Below are 23631 nucleotides of genomic sequence, written 5' to 3'. Positions count from 1 at the left end.
TACTTTTAGAAATAATTTCAATAATAGAAAGAAAAAGAAGAAACATATTTTAAGATTACTGCTATACTAGAATTTATATCATGTACAACATATTTGCTAAATTCAAACTTAATTAGTTTTGGACTATATGCCGATGGCATGAAATGTGTCTGAAGTTGTTAAGACGTACTATTCTATAGCTTATTGACTATTCAAATCATTTTGCACGTCTATTTATTACAGCAAAAACTTCAAATAAATATTTACTTTTTTAAATATCTTAATAAATCTTTGCGAATGTAGAATGAACAAACTTTACACTAAATAATTTATATTAAAGTATGAAAGTTTGAAACAAGAACAACAAAGAACAGATACGTTATCCTACAAAAAAGGTACATTCGCAAAGTTAGGAATATATCTGAGACATTATCTTCGAAAGGAACTCTCCTATTTTCATACATAACAGAAACAAAAGAGCACAAGGAGTAACGTACGGGAAAAATGGCCATAACTGATACATGCCGATAACCAAAAAGTCAAAACAGACAACCCTCTATATTGCACGTCTAAATTATTCGGTACTTTCTTCTTGGATTAAACCAGTGGTTCCCAACCTCTTTTGGCCGCGACCTAAAAAAAAATTCTGTGCCTCACGAGTTCGTTTCCACATTTTGGTAAGTTTTGCCGCCCTCACCAAAAAATCCTGACGACAATCCAGAATGTCCTGGCAACCCTGACTTGGGTTACGACCCGGGGGTTGGGAACCATAGTATCGGACAATACTCAACAGGGATAAGCTTCCTACCAACAACTAGTCCGAAATAGATCTTACCAACAAATAGTCCGAAATAGATCTTACCAACAAATAGTCCGAAATGGAAAAAGGTTTGTAGATCAGATACATTCTATGTTTAATATCGTATATTATGGCATATATGTATCTAAATGCATGTGACATTATACTCATACACTGCTATAGAAAAATTACTTTTATTTAGAATTTGAATCTGTGTGAATGATATTTAATGATTAAATAAAACCATATCATGAAGACTTAGCACAAAAATAAATTAATCACGCCCACACATATGGACTCAATCCAAAACAAACTTTTAAAACTTTCGCACTTGGTACATATTATCCTTTCAAACGTGTGAAAGAAATGCAAATATTTAAATTTCGAACCTTTAAAACGTTTGTGTGTTTCAATTTGCATCAAATGAACTTTTATACAACTCTTCAAGTATAATCTGCTTGGTGAAGACCTTATCTAGTCCCAAACAACTGGTGGTTTTTCATGCGGAAATCAGAAATCATGATTATAAAACGTTATGTTTGCAAATACTCGGACTCAACTAACATTGGTTAAAATAAAGTGACATATCAATCATACACTAGAACTTCAAATTGGGTCTGAACGTGAGCAAAATAAAACTTTAAGATGCATGGGGCCAACAGATGAACAGTAGAAAAGTGTACAAGATCAAACCAAACGAGTTCTAACACCAGCATGGAAATGAGGCAAAAAATCCAAACTTTCAAAACATTGCATAATTTATGACGTAAAAAGACCACAAACACTTTTGAAGGGTGAAAATGGATTTAAATATGTAGAATGTTCACTGTGATGATGACATTGAGCAAACAAAGAAACAAGCAAACAACCAAGGAACAAAACACAGCAAATACAATGTGTTTAAGTACAATGAAGGAACAGGAAAAATAGTTTAGTAACTTCCTTCATACTGTAAAAAGAAATTTATTCGAGGATGGAACGACAAAATCCAGCGTCACATGCTCAGCTCCGTTTATGCCGACCATCACGCAGGAGAATCGGGCTCGTTTCTACTATGTCAGATCCCTGTGTTCGACTCCTTCCATAAGAGGTATCCAAATAACAGCAGTGTCGTCTTGGTATTTTATAAACTTTTTAATATCATTCACATGTCTGTGCCAAACCTGTACCAGTCAGAACAAGATAAACATCGACGCTATGGTTTTTGTGTTTTGATCAATGCTAATGAAAATTCACAAAAAGGAAAAAGATAACGTAGTAAGACAAGACAAAGGAAACGAAGTATGGAACTAATTTAACATAAAGTCCTAGACAGCATGATCATAGCTATGTGATTGTGGATATTTTTCTCCATTTGTCTTGACAATTAAAGATGAAAATGAAATAAAGGCATGATTTTACAAATTACTTCATTCTATTCGTGAAAATTGTCCTGTTTTGTATATTTTAGATGTCGGTCACATCAGTATAATGTATACTTTATGTCTATATAGTTGATGGCATAAGTTTTTTCTCTGTGTAATGTTTCTCCATATGGTGAACGGATCTGGAATCTGAGCCTGATAAATGTAAACTTGACAAACAAATTCTTTTGAACTGAAGGTCAATTTTCGCTATAAATTTAGCCTACTAGCCGAATGTATTTTAACATATTTTGGGGAAACTAGGCACATACATACATACATACATACATACATACATACATACATACAACCGTTTGTAAACAAAGGAAAACGGCATTATATCCCTCATAGACGTACAATTAATATAATTAATACACGTTAGTGATTGAACAAATGTTTCACATTAACAGTTTATGTTATTTTTAACAACGAATTAAGATCGACCATATTTCAAACAAATGTTTGGTAATTATTTAATTTGGTTACATTCAGATCAAGTGTGTCTTCGACCAAAGCACTCATTAAATTAATTTTCAACATGAGAATTTGATATAAGTGCCTAAAGGCCAGTTCATACACACTATCATAATTATTGTCCATTGACCAGTTCATATATACTATTACATAAATGACACCAAAAAACCCAGTTTATAGTACTGGTATACAAATGTTTTGTAAATTTTGTATGTTTCAGATGTTTCGTCCTGTTCATAACTGTATATTTTAGGAAGGAACAAACACAATTCATGCACTAAGCAAAATTGATGTACGAAACGGTTTAAATATAAACTAAGCGAGAAAGAGAGAAAGGAAAAAGTATTTTTTTAAACTAATAACTGACAAAAATTGCAAGATTGTTCCTCTTTCGTTTCATTGTTGGAATCGTTGCAAAATCAGTCTGTATTGATCAGATACGCCATACACGTGACATAATTTTTAACACAATATAATGATAAACAATAGTATGTTTTCCCGCCAACAAATGTCATCAGATTTTGTAGAATACTCTACACCGCAGTAGACATTTTGATACCTTTTTCGATATGCTTAAGTGTACAAAAATTGTGTAAACCTTGAAACTCTTCCAGAAAATATATATTACCCTTACAACTTTGGAAAGCAAAATTTATTCCATTGTCAGTCATTAATAAATGTGACGGTAGATTATATTGTAGACAGAATAATCTATCCCCGGCTTCAAAGATTTTATTTTATATTGTTGTTCTGCAATTATCTTGTTTTGACAAATACTGGTATTGAAACAGCGTTAACAGTGTTTTTTGTGCTTTTTACATGAATCATGTTAATGTGTTCAAGATGTGTTGTTTGGTTGTTTGTCATCCCAACAGCAACAAGTACACACGCGCACACACACACACACACACACACACACACATATATATATATATATATATATATATATATATATATATATATATATATATATATATATATATATATATATATATATATATATATATATATATATATATATATATATATATATATATATATATATATATATATATATATATATTCACACACACACACACACACATACAGATATATAATAGACCAAAATCGAGTGAAATGATGGCTTTGATATTGAAATATTAATTTTATTTTAGGCAACTGAGACTGATTTAACTCACACGCAGCGCCGTTTATATCTAAAGTTGGGGAAAACAATGTTTAAACTCTTCTGGCAAGATAATCGTATGAAATGTTCAAGACCTTTGGGATAGAATAAGTCATCTATTTTGGGGGCCAAAACAGCGCTTTTAAATGATAAACGTAGTCACACGTGATACCTTGATTGTTGATCTTCGATGATATTATTACATCGAAAACGTTGCAGTTAATTATGTCCGTATAACGTACATGAATGCTATTCAAATGACAGCAACTAATAATCTCTTCCCAATAGTTAAATTAATTTGCTACCATGCATACTAATTACCTTCCGAAATTGAATCATGCTATAGAAAATTGCTGTAAATATGTCGCAGTACAATGCGTGTGTTGAAACCATCGTCAGATGAGAAACATTGTCAGGAACTATCTAAACCAATTATGAACAGCGTATATTTTTGGGGGGTGGGGGCGGAATATCTGTAAAATCCATCTTATCAGCTGTTTTGCAAATCCAATGCTGCTGTTTTCTTATTTTATTAAATACACGACGCGCGATTCCTAATCCAAAGGCAGATTAAAACAGCACTCCCCCATGTTTTTAGAATAGTTTAAGATTTGTAAAGGATTATCGATAGTAAACTATAGACTTACGTCTAGATAGCCCTGGAATATTGTTAAAAATATTACTCACTGCTCCTCATATATGTGCTAAAAAGATACACATGCCAAGACTTCACCAATAATAATAATAATAATAATAATAATAATAATAATAACAATAATAAATTATTATTATTATTATTATTATTATTATTATTATTATTATTATTATTATTATTATTATTATTGTTATTATTATTATATTGCATTGTGGATGTTTTGGTTTATAAAATAAGTAAGTCTATTGTCAATGTTATTATTATTATTTTTGTTGTTGTTGTTGTTGATGCTGTTGTTGTTAACATGATGTCTATTTATTTTATTTTTTTAAATTGTTTATTCTACAGCAGGGTATTGATATTGAAACATTCCGTGGCAAATGTCTTTTTTACACTCATGTACTAAACCACGCACTGACCACTGCTAACATCTTGTGACAGACCAAACTATCCGTTCGCGAACCGTTTTATCAAAATCGATTATGCACTAAATTTAAACCTGTTCAACTGGTCATTATCAAGGAATAAACATGGTTCTTTGTTTGCGAGTTTAATCAAAGCCTAGCATTACTCCTATCATATGACAGTATAATGGTCCTTTCCTCCCAGATGACCAAAGCTAAACCAACCGCCAAAGTCTTCTTGAATTGATACGAATGGCTAGCGATGAATACAAAATCGTTAGACACCCTATGAATTTTGTTTGCATCAATTTTAGTAATATTACTAATAATATAAAACACTAACAAAAGAATGAAAACAAAAATTCTGTAGGCATCATATTTGTAACGAGATTATTTAGAAGAAAAACTACACACACACACACACACACACACACACATATATATATATATATATATATATATATATATATATATATATATATATATATATATATATATATATATATATATAGAGAGAGAGAGAGAGAGAGAGAGAGAGAGAGAGAGAGAGAGAGAGAGAGAGAGAGAGAGAGAGAGAGAGAATGAACGTCTGCGTGTGATTTTGCGAAAACATGTATTATGACGAATTCATTTCTTTTCTTTCGGGTATTAACTGTGTGACCATATTATGCCAAAATCAAATATTTACTTAATCAGCTAAATGTCAATGAAGCACACAACTATTCCACACATACATTTCTTATGCCATATTCACTTACTAAATAACATACAATATCCTATGAATGCAGCGTTCACTTTTAAACGATGCACGAAACCAGTCTACATTTTGATCAAGAATCATCACAACTTTAATCGAAATGAGTCTGTGCACATTTTTCTTTCACGTGAAATTCGTCTATGGTATAATCATCTATTCAAAATTTTAATACGAAAAGAACTTCCTGCGTGATCTCTACTGTTTGGAAGTAAAAGCCCCCCACCCCATTTGGCCTCCATATATGTTAAGATATTTTTCTGAATCAATGGAAATATGGACCTGAAGAAACTGTGGCACATGCCCATCAACAAATAGTGTTATACAGTTCTTGAAACATATGCCGTTGTTCAGTCTCATCTTAACGCTAGTTCTGCCCTCTCCCCTACCTCCCAATCAAACACGTAACATGTCTTATCACGTGATTCTTTTGAGGACCACACGAATGTATTGAAATGGTCGAATAGCTATTGTAAAAAAAATAATCATTTGAAATAAACTCAATACCAGCTGTTCACGAATAGACTAAAATTAAATATAAATATATGAAACTTCATCAAAATGCACATTGACTACCAGAAAACACGTGTTTGTTTCATGATACCATGTTGCAATTGTTTATGCGTATATACATTAACCAAGCGCTAAATACTCAAAATTCAGGTAAATATTTTATGATAAACAGTTTTAAAAATTAATAATTCAATGCGTATCGATGCAATAATTATTTGACAGAAGAGCTATTGATTTCACACGAAGCCTCACTTGGAAAACTACGGTACGCAATAAAAGTTTAAAACAAACAAAAATAATACTAAAAACTTTAACTCTAAAGGTTGTGTTTCAACAAACCAATATTTTCATCTGTAGTCCATTTTAACTTTATCGAAAAGTTTCATACGTGAATCGATTTCGTTGGGACAAAATTCGAAACAAACATATTTTGAATTGGAAGACCTTTCAACAAAAGAAAAATTGTATTGTTTTCCAAAAATACATATTATGTAAATTTAAAAAGAGAATGAAAATTAAAGTAATGAAAGTTTAGTAACAAGCCTTTTATGTGTAGTCATTTTCATTAATTTTTTTAAATGTGTACCGTATTACTCGCTTATAAGAAGCAACCAACTACGAAATTATACAGACCCATATCTACCGCCCCGTAACACGCCGGTAGCTCTGGGTCTGTGCAGTTTGCTAGGAGTAATCAGTAGAAAAAATAACATAGTCTCTGATCTGCAGGTGCATTATGCTATGGCAGATCACGGTCTTTGTTGTTTGCAGTTTGACTCGACTTATAAGCAAGTAAAGACGGTATGCATATATATATATATATATATATATATATATATATATATATATATATATATATATATATATATATATATATATATATATAATCTTTGCGAGTTAAGCGACGGAATTACAGTTTAAAAAAATAGTATTTGCATACAAATTATGTTGCGACATATCGAACGTCAGCGGTATGTCGAGAAATTAGATTCGCGAAATTCTGTATGTCGAGAACTTAGATCCGCAAAAAGTCATGGACAGTAAAATACCATAATTCATTTTAATTTAAATTGCTTTATCTAAATCTATTTTATAACAATTATTCAGAATTAATTTTATTCTACCATCTTTGAATAAATTAACACCAATGGTCGCTCTTTGTCTTCAAAAACGACACATTTGGAGAAAATCTTTGCCAATATTAAGAAAATTCATTGAAACATAGTCACACTCCATAAGATGAATTATTACTTTTAAAAAGTCTATAGACACACTGACGGGTGACTATTTCTATCATTTTAGAATGTACAAATCTACAGACCACCAACGCGCCGTGCGTAATGAATAATCTGTATCAATCAATTAACTAAAAACCGCTTAGAGAGGCTATGCCAGTCGGCCTTAAGCAGCCCACCTTTACTTCTATACAATCACTTAGAACTAAAACTTATCGGGGGCCATTTTTCTCTAAACGGCTGGTTGAATCCCAGGTGTAATAATTGGCGTTTCGTTGATCGTTTCTTGACTTTGTATTAGATTATATCATTTTACTCGATTGATCGGGCATCATTTCTTTTCAACAAAATCGGTTTAATCATTGAACTATTGAGATATCGGATAGCCTGGGTTGAGAATGCCCCTTTAAGCAATATTGTCCCGCAGAACAGGTAAATATTTATTGTGGTTTCACTCTAGCCTCTATGATCAGGTATGTTATACGAGGCTTGATAAATTTATATTCATTCAAAATGCATTTTATCCATGGAAGATCGATTACAATATATCTCATTAGTTCTGCTGCTGCTGCTGCTGATTATTATTATTATTATTATTATTATTATTATTATTATTATTATTATTATTGTTGTTGTTGTTGTTGTTGTTTTATCGAATATAATGATAATTATCTCATAGCGACACTTTACATTTGTGAGCTGTTTGTACAGATCACATTCTTTCGAGACACTAATAAAAATTGGTTCTTATTGTCATAGTGGAGGATCAAGAATTTAAGGCACGATAAAAACTGGTGCAAAATTAAAATAATGTATTTGTCATTCTCTAAGCAGTCCTTTAAACAAAAGTCGATTTTGAAATCAAAGTATGTGAATATACTTATATTCGTGCTAAGATATTCTCTCTACACTAGCTCGTAAATATCTACCTTTTCAACATATATTTTCGAAGAGATGGCTATCTTAGCATTAACAATAACCTGTCTGTCAGTAGTTCCTTACCATGCCGAAATATCATGTGGCCAGAGCAGTCAATTCTATACCCGTTGTTTGAAACATTTCATGGTACAAAGTCTTGACACTAAAGTAATTAAAGTCTTTTTTTTTTTAATCGGTTGGAATCGGATATTGACTATGAGCTTATATACAGCTTTGGTTAATAAGCAAACTAACACGACACTGAAAAGTATATAAACACGTCCAGATGCTAGTTTGGGCTAACCTTCCAGTCAATGCCGAATTACACGGGTTGTTGGGACTGACATTATCGTGGCTGGTCTTGAGATAGAACTTTTATACAGTTATAATACCAGTCACCGTACTATGTAAATACACGTTTCTGCTATATAATAACTCTTTCTGACTCACGTGGTCTTAATAATTAATGTTATGACTACAACACCATAGTAAAAGAGAAACAACACGACATATTTTTAATGAAAAAAATGATAACACACTGCGCTTAATATGACTCGTTTTTTAAATCATAACTTTTTTGTACTTCAGTATATGAATGAAGTAATACACACATGCAAATCAATATAAAACAAATCAAGCTTATCATTATGAAATTATGAATATTTTTCATGATGCGGTTGACATCTTTCGGTGTAACTTCCTTTAATAAGTACAATACTAGTATATAGTGTATACATGTACTAATTTCTAGCACGAATATTAGGTTTATATGAAATGTTTTCAAAGCTAATGTTTTGGGTGTCCGTTCCTTTTTCATTTAAAATAACAAATCTTCAATACGATAGAAGTTGCTCCTTCATTGACAATACCCTTACAGTGAGTGCAGCATTATTGAAATGTTAATTGTTATGCAAATTATAGTCTGTTTGAAATGTTGTTACCACGAACCGTTCATTTATGCAGTGCTTTATGCCTATTTATGTATTTATTTTGAAAGAACAAGTATCGAAGGCGCAATCCAAATACCGACAAATGAGACAATTTTATTATTATTTTTTTTTTTAAAGATCGTTGATTGCGCTGTTAAAACTGGTGTACATGCGCGGTGAGAAATCGAGGGAGTGAATTTAAATGCTTAGGTAGTCTGATATATTTTAGGCAAATTTCTATTTTTACTAATATTTATTTCACAGAAGAATATTTACTAAATTTAATAGTTATTTTTAGAATATAGCTGAGGAGCTCTTCTTCTTCTCATTATTATTATTATTGTTGTTGTTGTTGTTGTTGTTGTTGTTGTTGTTGTTATTATTATTATTATTATTATTATTATTATTATTATTATTATTATTATTATTATTATTATTTACAAGGGTCAAAACTGTGATGAACTAGCTTACAGTTTGGAAACATATTAAGATCCTTGGAGGTATATATGTAGATATTTATAATAGCTATATCATTACAGATAATGTGGAAATAAAGAAAACAAGATCACGTTAAAACAGCTAAAATTATTCTTGTACGTACTATAGTGGAAATAATGGATGGGCAAATTTAATAATTGCAGTTATCAAGATGCTGATGATGACGTTACGAAATATGATGATGAACTAAGTAATAGTGTTAATATATATATATATATATATATATATATATATATATATATATATATATATATATATATATATATATATATATATATATATATATACACACTTAACTATGTTAACTGGTTAAATTATATATCAAATGTGTTTATTCCAAGACAGTGTCATACATATTATTATTATTATTATTATTATTATTATTATTATTATTATTATTATTATTATTCCTAACACAGTATAATTTGTATGAATAATCTGAGTCACACAGACACGATTTATTATATTTTTATCTCAACTTTTACTTGAACTGTTAGATGAATTATCAGTGTTGGTATGTTGTGTTGATATATCTTCAAAGGTTTGCTACTAAATTAGAACAGACAGCAGAGGACAGCTTTTGATGTGTAGAATGTTGAGTCAAAGATAATTACAGAGGACAAGAACGAATTGTTTTCTCGTGTAGAAAATACATTACCGTGGATAATTGCACCAAACAATCAATAGCGCACCATCCAAGTGTGTTTTTGGAAGGGTTATTAAATTAGAAATGTCATTTCAAACTGCTATTTGTCAAGAGAAAAGCGACCAAATTTTACTAATCGTGAACAAACGAGGGGCCTTTTAATGTTCTTTTAGAATTGTCCCCGATCAGTTTTTCGCTGTTTGTTTTACCAGACTCATGTCTGCAGTCTGTTTGTACAACCTTCGAATATCATATCTTAGGAAGTGGCGAAAGAAAATATCTAATAGATAAGACCCCAAAAACAAGGCTGCAAAAGAAAAGTCTTCTTCATTAGCCAGACGTCAGACTTATTAAATTACAAGACAAATAAAAGTTCCTCATATCTGTGTCAGATACACACAGACTGAAGGAATATCCGAATAATCAGATAAGTAAATATTGAAATTTCTTATAGCTAGCAATTTCTGATCTTATTTTTAATCCCGTTTTATGGTTTTTAACATGCAAAATGGTCTTGTTGTTGAGCTTGTGATTTCCCGTAGCTTTATTAAAATAATAATAATAATAATAATAATAATAATAATAATAATAATAATAATAATGGCTATATGAACAGCTAATATAGTGTAGTTTAAACATGGGGTTTTGTCGAATAATATTTTCTCACCACATTTTTTCTGTGGAAAAATATATGTTGATGCAATGAAAATGGACAGAGACGTACTTGAACTGATTAGTATTATCCGTATATTTCAATCGAACACCAAGGAAAAGGAAAACAGTAAAGTAAAATCTGTTAATTAGCTTTATGACAGTTTAGCGAATTGGAAAGAAAGAAGGAACGGAATTGGCAAAGATGGAAAAGCTTGTAATTTGTAATATGATAGTCAGTTTTATCCATGATACATTCTTATACTTGATTCATCTGACACAGGAAATGACACTTGGTTACATTTTTATCTTCTGAACTGATGCTAACATAGTTCTCATTCTGTGACAAAGAAAGTTTCATCTTTAACAGTTGCCGACATAGTGCAAAACGGTTTAGGAGACATCACAAAATTACAAAGTGCATACAATATATTACACTGAACGTGAGGAAAACGTAACTGTGAGTCAAATATAGACCGATTGTTGCATTTGTTAACATCAAAGGTGCATAATTTCCTCGTTGAGCAAAAGTGACGTGTACAGATCTAGTACAACAACTTAAATAAATCAGGTTATCGTGTGGATATAATCTAATTAAATTGATTAATCTGCTATGCAGTGATGAAAGAATGTAGTCTTTCTCCCTCTTTAACATTTCCATTTAACTCGGATTTGTGCGTTAATATGACATGGACAAGAAAGACCATAAACTAATTTTCATTTACATGTTATATCTACGTACTTTATCACCCAAAAACTGTACACGTTTTTGAAAATATGACTCGAAGCATTGATTTGAAAACGACACGAGTATTTGATACGTTAGCGTATATATTGGAATAAATCCCTAAAACGAGCTATGAATTTGATCAAGGTGTTGGTACTACCTCAGAAGCCAAATGTTTCTCAGTTCAGAGTATGGGATAGCAGTCCGGACTAAAAAAAAATTGTTTGCCCTAATACGTTACAAGTGGAAGAAGGACTATATAATGTTATCACTCACCTGAGTAGTGGTAAGGGTCCATTTCAGAAGTATGGTGTATATTTCTATCCCCAGCCACTCAGACACACAGTGGTGAAGTCACCACTACAACACAACTACTGAAACCAGATCGCTTCAAATCCTCGATACTCGCTTTTCCTTCCCTGGATCATCAAGACGATCACTCTAGAGAGAAATACGAATATTAAAGTTAGTGTGTATGATAGACAGAACCCGCATTAGTTTCTCTACGTAGTAAGCGATCTATGGCTATGCCCCACCCCCTACCTTCAGCCGCTTTGTTCGTCGTATCTCTATACAGACTTCTGTACTGTCGGCATCGGCCCGTAAACTTGTTTCTGTTAGTCGAGTTTCTTGATTGGACGGTATCAATAGAGAGGCGACATGCATTGGCAATTTGGCCTAACAAGCAGACTGACTTTCGATTATGCGCCCGTGAAACTGTTGACACGGGACTATAATCTGGATACAGTCTGTGGAAATAGATCAGTATTTGCCAGTTTCTTTACACACTTGCAGTTTATCAATACAAACCCAAAGAGCAGGACGGACATGTCATTGGCTATTATTAAATTTTCTTCTTTTTGCAAATCAAATAGTTTGGCACAGGGTATCCGCATTGTAAGGCTCTCTCGACAAATTTAATTTTCAAACTAAAGGGGTGGGGGACTATAAGGTCGTGACTGTGAGAGTTTATTTGTGGTGTTCAGGGTTGCCAGGTTATTCTGTAAATACCGGGAACATAGCATACCGGATTCGTTGTTTTTACAGTTACAGAGATCTGATAAGGGATCCTGAGTTTGAAACGCAAAACCATCTTTCTTTAATGAATCTCCGTAGGAAACGAGCCCCTGTGTAGCGGAAGAAGCGGTATCTTTTTCATGCTAACTCTAGTAAATCTTTGCCACCAACGATGTTCGCAAAAGGAACCCATCCAATTTCCACCTATGTCAATATGCATATGTAATTTTTAAAAATAGTATGTGCACAACTATCCCATATGAAGATGTTGGAGAATTTAGTACTTCATTCTCTAGTGAGAGAGGTTGTTATTAAAAATAAGTTTCTTTTAAACTAGTGGTTACTTTTCTGCAAAACGGTCTGGCGAATTTTAGTAGTATTAACAGTAAGAACTACTAGCAGTAGATGTAGCAATAATAATAATAACAATAATAATAATAATAATAATAATAATAATAATAATAATAATAATAATAACAATAATAATAATAATAACAACAACAACAACAATAATAACAACAATAACAACAATAACAATAATAATAAACGACAACAACTACATCAACTATTATTATTATTATCATTATTATTATTATCATCATCATCATTATTATTATTATTATTATTATTATTATTATGTTCTGTTTATTATTATTATTATTATTATTATTATTATTATTATTATTATTATTATTATTAAAATAGATAATTAAGGAATATATATGAAGATGCAACAACAAGCAAACAATCAAAGTTAGATGCGATAGATAGATAGATAGACAGACAGACAGACATACAGACAGATAGATAGATAGATAGACAGACAGATCGATCGATAGATAAATATATAGATAGAAAGACAGATAGACAGGCAGGCAGGCAGGCAGGCGGATGGACGGACCTACGGACAGACAGACAGACAGACAGATAGATAGATAGATAGATAGATAGATAGATAGATAGATAGATAGATAGATAGATAGATTTTTTATTTTAATTACAGATACAATTGCTCCATAGTGTTAACTATTAATTTGAACATTTCTGGAAAAAGAATTGTGTAATTTTTACATTTATGAAATCTTCTTTAATAAAGCAGAGTTCAATCATCTTCTTTGTTATATTCAACCAGAACGTAAATTGTCTCTTAAAATGTCAGAGACAATGTGTGTGTGTGTCTATATATATGCCATAAGTTTGAAAAATGTATTAGTGGTAAAGGATGAAGAAGAAGAATATATATATATATATATATATATATATATATATATATATATATATATATATATATATATATATATATATATATATATATATATATATATATATATATATATATATATATATATATATATATATATATACATACATAGTAGTGATGGTGGTGTTGATGCTGCTATCAGTAGTAGCAGTTACAGAAGAGAAATATATATTTGAGGTTGCGGTTGTGGTGTTGGTGCTAGTAGTAGTAGTGATAGTAGTAGTTGTGGTAGTAGTAGCAGCAGCAGTAGCTGTAGTAGTTAAAGTAGAAAAATAAATATTTGTAGTTGAGGCTGTGGTGGTGGTGGTGGTGGTGATAGTAACAAGATATTTATTTCTCTGCCATATTTGGTAGCAACATTAATCTTTCAAATTTAATTTCACATGTTCATCCTTCAAATTTCAAAATAATATAACTTCCGAAGAGCATTTGGTAGAATACATTATATTGCTAAAGTCAAAATTATCCTTTTCGGATCAGCAATTAAAATGTGCAGGAACCAAGTTAAATCTGTCCAGTACCCTATATAAAATGGAATCTGTCCGATACCCTATATTAAGTAGAATCTATCCGCTACCATATATTAAGTAGAATCTGTCCGACACCATACATCAAGTAGAATCTGTCCGATACCAAATATAAAGTAGAATCTGTCCGATATCAAGCAGATATCAAGCAGAGTCTGTTCAATACTCTGTATCAAATTATATTGCGCAAGGCCCCTCTCACATAACTAAAAAGCAATCCACACAGAGCACAGCAAATCTTAGCACATTTCAAAATATTATTGTATCATTTACAAATGGATCTAGTTTAAGTGCAACTTGTTAGGGATCGTTTATGTCGTAAAGCTAAGCATATGGCAAACTGAACTTTCCTGTCTTTTTCACTGTCCAAACATGCAGATTTATGAATTAAACATTTATATCATTTAAATTTCCTATCATTTTCACTGTCCAAAATATGTAGATTTATGATTTAAATATTTCTATCTAGTTAACTTTTTTTTTAAATCATCCCAAACACTGGGAGACGGGCGTAATACAAAGAAGTTATACTTAACAATATTTTGGTTGGTAAAAAATTAAGCGTACAAAACGACTTGAGGAAGCAATGAAAAATACTCATTATGAATTGTATTTATTTAAACATGTTCTTCCAAGCTAAATTTATTTGTGCATAATGTACTTTTATGTTTGTTTGATTATTGCTGTTTCATGACTCATATGTTTGCAGAGACAAGCACACACACACGCACACACACAATTATACATACATATACATAGATACATACATACATATGTGTGTGCATGTATATATGTACATATATGTATATGTGTGTGTGTATATATATATATATATATATATATATATATATATATATATATATATATATATATATATATATATATATATATATATATATATATATATATATATATATATATATATATATATATATATATATATATATATATACACATACATACATACATACATACATACATACATACATACATACATACATACATCACCCACACTCTAATCCATTCGGCATGCGCTCATTACCCAGAATCGGTGGAACTTGGTGGAGGGATAGGGTTTGATAATAATGGGAAACAACTCGCAAGGCAAGAAGAAATTAACACTAATCTAAACGCACAAACCCACTGGATTTCTGTTTAGAATACGTGTTAAACTCCCGTGTCTGAGCGAGTGAATTCTCGCGCACATGGAGTCATTACCTTCGACCTTGTTCTAACCTTTTTGGGCATGGGCCCATAGCCGTGCGGTTTAGTGCGCTGGTATAGGCAAGCAAACTATACTATACTTACCTAACCACTTTGAGTACCATTGGTATCATTTTGTATATATGTCTTTCATATAATATGGGATCCAGGCATAAACGCTTTCCTTTCACTTTGATAAATATGTGTGTAACATCTCGCAATTCCAGAAGTGTATCATCGCTGATTGGATTTTTAAGTCTTTTGAACAATACAATCATACAATTCTTCCGATCATGGCATAACACCTGTTACGCACCTCACTTTTTCGCTCACGCCTGTGTTTAGCTAATCTTTAATACTGTTGTTCAAAATTTCTTTAAAAAAGGTCATTTCTATAATAATATATATTTGCATCAATCAAAAACAGACTTAATTGTTATAATACAAGACTAGTTATGGCCACAGAGTGAATTTTACTTTTATTTTATGACATTTTATCTAAAACACTGCTTGGAGTCTTTAAACCGATTCTTTTTCTCAAATATTCGTTACGTCTTTTAAAATATTAAATTAAATTATGACAGACATCAGAAAAACTGTAATTATGTTCTGATTTGGTCTGACAAATCACGCATACTTCGGCAGGTATGAAATAGATAAATTAATAAAAACAATATAATTTTAAAAAGAGAAGAAAGAAAGATACGTGTAGCAAATATTATTTGTAGATACATGTAGACTGTGAAAGAGATAATATCCCCACACATATAGTGTCGCTTTAAAACTATCTTCAAACATTTTGAATGTTAAATTTCCGTAAATTTATATATATATATATATATATATATATATATATATATATATATATATATATATATATATATATATATATATATATATATATAACTCTTTAGCACTTCCAATACTTATATATGCCTTACGAGTTTTACATTCTATACCCAAGGCGTTTGCATTATATGTACAAGATTTTGTTTTAGTTTATGCCCCAGTCTAGTATATAAACCAAAACGTTTGTATTCTATGCCAAGATGGTTTTTGTAATTTATGCCCCAAGAATTTTTATTCTTTGCCCCAAGATTTTTTTTAATATACTTCTGTCTCAATACTTTTGTATTCCATGCCCCAAGATTTGTGTATTCTATACCCCAAGAATTGTATATTCTATGCCCCAAGATTTGTGTATTCTATGCCCCAAGACTTTTGTATTCTATGACCCAAGAATTGTGTATTCTATGTCACAAGATCTGTGTATTCTATGTCGCGAGATTGTATAGTCTATGCCCCAAGAATGTTGTAGTATATGCCCCAAGAGTTGTATATTCTGCACACCAAGGATAGTGTATTTTATACCTTAAGGCTAGTGTATTTTATACCCCAAGAATTTTTTATTATATAATACAAAATTCTTGGGGTATAAAATACACTAGCCTTAAGGTATATACATCAAGAATTCTGTAAGCTATACTCCAAAACTTTTGTATTGTATACTCTAACCTAAATCTAGTGTGCAATACAGCCCAAGACTTATGTTCGGGATAACATTAATACTTTTGAATGGCACAAGTAACATCAGTCTGATATAGCAAGAAATCAAATATATATATATATATATATATATATATATATATATATATATATATATATATATATATATATATATATATATATATATATATATATATATATATATATATATATATATATATATATATATATATATATATATATATATATATATATATATATATATATATATATATATATATATATATATATATATATATATATATATATATATATATATATATATATATATTCCTTAATCAACGAGGTATACATGCTAGGTATTTAAATCAACTGTGCAGCACGTCCAAATGCTTGTTAATAATTCATAGGAGATTGGATTAGACTCTCACAGTAAGCATTCGTAAAGCAACTATTGTCAGCCTTGTATCTACATTTGGAGTTTGAACATATATGTCATCCTCGCGCCATGTTTAAAAGCTATCGCAATATTGTATCTCCTTTACATAGAAGCTCAATATTCAAGTTTTAAAATTACAATCAACAGTTTCAACAGGAAAATAAAGGCTTCACCTGTTAAATTAAGAAATTATTTTAAAAAGACATCTCGAAGTTCTCCAGTTTCCATGCAGCAAAACCAATTCTTTTACCAAAAGTGGGGTTTCAGGAACTACAAATAAAAGAAACAGAATTATATCCCGTAATTATTTGTTAAACGAATCAATTTTTCGAAATTAAACCAGAATAGTTGCTAATTTTAAATAATGCTTGAATATTTCTTCAAACATTGAAAGACAATATATCTACATATCAGCAAATATTTTAACCGGAAAAGTGTATTTATTGTTTCTTTTACTTTCAATAATTTCAAGTGATATATAAAGAGACGACGTTCCGTAAAATATTTTTAAAACGCTTGTCCAACCACCGCTAAAATAGCTAGGAACTTGCATTCCATTCAGTAATATGAGGGTATGCAAATTTCTGGTTTCAATTAAGAAAACTAATCTTCACAAAGATGTATGTTACATATGAAAAATATTAAAAATGCATATAATGCAATGCAGTATATTTCAATAATACAGACGTTCAATATACTGGATACGAGGCCTTATTTACTGAAAGTGTTAGCAAGATTGGTTAATACTAAAATATGTAAAGGTACAAAAGTCCAGTATCAATAACTTAACATAATAAAACAATACTTTTACATGCAGAATATATTTTTCTCTGTCAGTCACTACCTATAAAAGATTTGTTCATTCAGAGTAAATATGCAAGAATAAGTCGAACAATTCCTGTATAATTTCAGCGTAACAAAAATGCTTACTCTGATTTATCAAGCTTCTCTCCGTTGATATGCACATATGTTTGCTATTTGTTTTCTTTTTAGTTTTTATTGTTTTCTTTACAAAGCAATACAATTATTTAGTAACTCTAGGTTTTAAGTTGTTCCATGATGTTCTGTTTGTTTATATACGTAAAAACATTTTAATAATAAACCCGTTGTAATACGTTTTTGTCATTAATTTAGAGAACAAGAATCAATACGTTACAAGTTTTAAATATTTCAGATTGGACAAATTTATACGTCTATATGAATTCGTTGCCCAAAAAGATGAAGAAAAGAAACTTGACCAACATGAAGCCAAGAATGCAGTTCTGGAGTTAATCATATTTATACCCGAAACAGACACTAATTAAGCATCGTGCTGCACATGTGAATATTGATGTTAACACTAATTCATAATACACTGACCATTGCATGATTGCTTACAGACAAAAGATCTTTTCAAAGGGAATCAAATATACATTTTTACCAATTCAAGCTGCTGCTGTCATGTCTATGCAGATGAAAGACACTAAGTAGTTTCTATCTTCTATTATACAAGCAATTCTTTGGACGAAATATCTTTTTTGATGCATAGATAGTTTTCATTGTTTCTTTGAACAATGCAGAGTCGTTGATAAAGAGCTTTAAAATGGAAATCCAATCAAATAGACTTAACTTACCAATAAGTGATCTATTCAAAAGGAGGAAACTAATTTGTATAAAAGAGAAGCAAACATATGCATTTCTTAACGCCCTATAAATCACCATAATGAACATCATCCTAAAATATATATTTTTGTATTAAGAAAACAAACATTTAAATGATAAGATATTGCATTTCCGTTGTTTTCATAGATTGCTCAATGGAGACCTTTTAAAACAATGTTTCTGAAAATAATAGAATTAGTAACAAACTTGCATATGCTTATATGTTTGTGCTTTCAGATAATGCAAAATTTAGACCAATGTATTATTAAAAAGGTTTAACTTGTGCTGTAATTAATTTGAAAATAAATGCTATCTTAATGAATACAAGCAATAAAATGCTCTATTAATGTGTTTTTTCCCTTCCATTTCACTCAAAGATATTATATTCCAGTTGTATCCTTTTCTTAAATTTTACATTTCAAGACAGAATAACTTGTTCACCCAATTAAAGAAACAGGGTACCATTGAGAAAATGGGAAAAACGCATAGCTCCAGTTCGTTTTTTTTTTACGTTTTCAATTCAGGAATCCCTATAAAGATACACCGGTACACGAAAAATTCATGAAACTTGTGTTTTTTTCCATCAAATTTTGTTAGATTATGTAGACATAACACGGTAGCGACATACATACATACATACATACATACATACATACATACATACATACATACATACATACATACATACATACATACATGCATGCATGCATGCATACATGCATACAGACAGACAGACAGACAGACACACATCTATATGAATTAATCATTACCTGTTGGTGCGGTTTAGGGAGATACTATGAATAAATGGATTAATTTAAAGATAACGAGCAGTTTTGAGAAAGAAAATTATTTATACCTTAATAAGGGTCTAGTAAGGGAATACCTGTATGCGACTTTTAGAATAGGACAGATACGAGTTTCAAATTCATTCAGCATGTATTCACAATGTCTGAGTAAATAAAATCATGGCAAGTCTATCGTACTTCATCCGCATATATAGAACTGCAGAGACCCAGATCTGCTGGCGTATATTGCAACGGCAGCTCTGGGTCTTTGCAGTTTACAGTTTTCAAGTAATAATCAAGTGTAGATGGTGACATTAATCCATACATATAATATTCTAACAGTCTCCAAGAGTTGTTGAACGTAAGGCCTATAATGAAATGAAAAATTTGTTTATGAAGCAGAGCAAACGTACAGATCTAGGAAGTATGAAACCCATTTACAAAATATGCGAAATGTATTATACAAAACCGATGCCTTCAAAAATGTTATCTAAAATTCCGTTGAAAGGTAAATTGTTTTCCAAAGGAATACTTAGACGAAACTTTTCTTTAAAAGCAACATCAACATGAATAATGTTACAAACCAAATCCTATAAATTGAAGAAGAAAAAAAGAATTAAAATTACAGTTTAATTTACACACGGTTTATCGTGAAATGCACACGTTAAAATATCTTTTTCAGAATGCAAGAATTTTAAAAAGTTCACTTTACATCGTTTAATATTTAAACAATACTAAAAACAATAACAAAAAAGGAAGTAAAGTCATAAAATAAAGGACATTGTTATTTTGAATCGGATTCCGTTCGAAATTAGATATGAAAATTGAAAATTCACCAAAAATGACTTGTCAGCCAATAAATATTAACAATATCTTTTGGTAACGCGCTATGTATCACCATGTAATGACGACAACAATATGAATCTTCTCCATTCCACTAGTACACTGGTTATACATATTAAATACATCCAGTTTTGAAACTGTAAAGTCTAAAAGAGAAATCGGAGAAATCGGTTGATAGGTAAATAGATAGATATTGAGGGACTGTACTTTTCTTATTTTGATTTTATGAGGAAGTCACTCTGAATAGAATATAGCTTACATCGTTACTTACTCGCTGTAATCAGGTCTTCATTACGACGAACACATTTTTAAAAATATCTGCAGAAACTATTCGGAATGTCTGACATTGCCAGTTATTAAGAAGCACCGTACGATCACATTGTGTATGCAAGCACTGGTTCTATTTATTGCACCAAGATTATCTGGTTTGGTTCTTGTCCTCAGTCGTATACTGTGCTTGCTGTTTGATCATTAAATATCCAACTACCCCATTCCTCTCTTGAGTTCGGTTGACTGTAGCTTCCCAACAGAATGACATGTAATTTATATATTAAAAATATAATCTTGTACGAGAATCCAATGCATTTATCATTGAACGATTACATCAATTTTAAAAATAATCCGAATAATGCTTTAATTGTTCAAGGCGTTTAAAGCTTGTCGGTATTGCGTTTCCATTCTTTTATAAACCTAGGAAGTTTCAAATTTCAATAAATTATTTTTTTTGGAGGGGTAAACGAAGAATGCTTGTCAAATTTCAATAGATTTTGGATCATACGTTATGTAATCGCTTTTATTATCGAAGGATAGCGTTTCCATGAAGTATCCGGGCAGAAGCAATTTAAACTGATACCGTTTAAAGAGGAGTTCAATCTATGTAAAATTTAACCGATTCGGATGAAAGCACTGCCGTAACGAAGTTATTGTACAACTGTATTCTAGACATGTAAAACGCAAGCAGACATTTGTGCCCATGGCAGATACGGTATGATCCAAATTCGAGTCCTGATGATCACGTTACTGTATATGGACCAAGGCTGTATTTAAAAAATAAAATAGTTGTCAAGGTGATTCGTGTAGAGAGAGAGAGAGAGAGAGAGAGAGAGAGAGAGAGAGAGAGAGAGAGAGAGAGAGTTTTAAACATGTAACATTAATTTACATAGGCACAAAGTAAAATGACATGAAGCTATTTAAATGAATTTGATATGAAAATGTCAGTTAAATCATTCTGCAACAAAAGGCAGCAAAATTACCAAAACAATTACCATGTTTAAACAATTGCCAGCTGCATTCGCAAAATTTATCGTTGATACTTATTCTTTAATATGTTAAAAAATCACTGCATTCTTTAACAGGTAGGAGCAATTTTCTTGAGCGATTTCCGGAATAGAAAAAAATTAAACTAAAAACTCGAATATTATGTTATGTTATGTTATGTTATTTTATATTATGTTATGTTATGTTATGCACTTATGTATGTATGTATGTATGTATGTATGTATGTATGTATGTATGTATGTATGTATGTATGTATGTATGTATGTATGTATGTATGTATGTATGTACGTATGTATGTACATATATGTCTATTTAATGTGGAGTCAAACCAATGGAATATATAACACAATTTTAAATCGTTTGATTGAACGATTCAGATCAACTATTTTGCTTTCATACAAGGTAATTTCTGCATAAGACGCATGATGAAGTTACTATCTTGAGTTTCCACCTGATCAACGATATCAATATTTGTTTCGATATTGACAATCAAGGCAAATATATATATATATATATATATATATATATATATATATATATATATATATATATATATATATATATATATATATATATATATATATATATATATATCACTTTTGTAATTTATCTATATATTTTTAGGTCCAATGACCTATTAGTCAAACAAAACCTCGATAATCTTTCCTTTGAATAGCATCATCAGTTATTGTTGTCAAGCGACATGGTTGATATGGTATTAACAGAAAATTATTTTTTTACAATTATTTTGTCTTTGCGACAATTTGTTATCTATTAGTGGATTTTATTAATCTTTTCTTCCACGACCTGTCTTTCCCACTTTGTATTTTTCATGACTATCAACAGTACATACTAAACTACTCATTTTCTGGATAGTGTAAGTCAGTAATGTGGGAGTATTGACTACAAATTTATACAGTACACATTAAATGACTCATTTTCTGTATTCTCTGTGTCAGTTATGTGGGAGTATTGACTACACATTTATACAGGACACATTAAATGACTCATTTTCTGTATTCTCTGTGTCAGTTATGTGGGAGTATTGACTACACATTTATACAGTACACATTAAATGACTCATTTTTTGTATTCTCTGTGTCAGTTATGTGGGAGTATTGACTACACATTTGTACAGTACACATTAAATGACTCATTTTTTGTATTCTCTGTCAGTAATAAGGAGTATTGACTACAAATGTAAACAGTACACAGTAAACAATACATGTTCGGGATTTTCTGTGTTAGTAATAGGGAGTACTGACTACACATTTAAACAGTACATACTAAACGACTCATTTTCTTGATAGTCTCAGTAATATGGAGTAATGACTACAAATTTTAAAAGATTTTCAAAATTGATGTCATTGTTTTAAGAAGA

The 23631-nt window shown here is 30.6% G+C and overlaps 1 protein-coding gene across 2 annotated transcripts in view; it reads right to left on the bottom strand.

The window, feature by feature from the left end:
• Window positions 1–23631, bottom strand: part of LOC149804814 (homeobox protein six1-like) — a 126316-nt gene that overhangs the window by 76786 nt on the left and 25899 nt on the right. Inside the window, exons 1-3 of one of the 2 annotated variants that reach the window (XM_089944886.1) lie at window positions 21244–21362; window positions 17877–17973; window positions 12027–12191 (exon numbers count right to left, since the gene is read on the bottom strand). In XM_089944886.1, coding sequence (XP_089801012.1) covers window positions 12027–12048 — 22 coding nt within the window. In that variant the 5' untranslated portion in view covers window positions 12049–12191; window positions 17877–17973; window positions 21244–21362. Of the gene's footprint in view, window positions 1–12026; window positions 12192–17876; window positions 17974–21243; window positions 21363–23631 lie in introns of those variants that run through there. The other variant, XM_089944894.1, reaches the window with a different exon arrangement.

This window comes from Sinohyriopsis cumingii, chromosome 2 (assembly GCF_028554795.1).
Source record: "Sinohyriopsis cumingii isolate HCF-2022 chromosome 2, ASM2855479v2, whole genome shotgun sequence".
In the NCBI taxonomy this organism is placed as follows: Eukaryota; Metazoa; Mollusca; class Bivalvia; order Unionida; family Unionidae; genus Sinohyriopsis; species Sinohyriopsis cumingii.
Note: the sequence above shows the minus strand (reverse complement) of the source record. Positions and strands in the feature narration are given on the sequence as shown.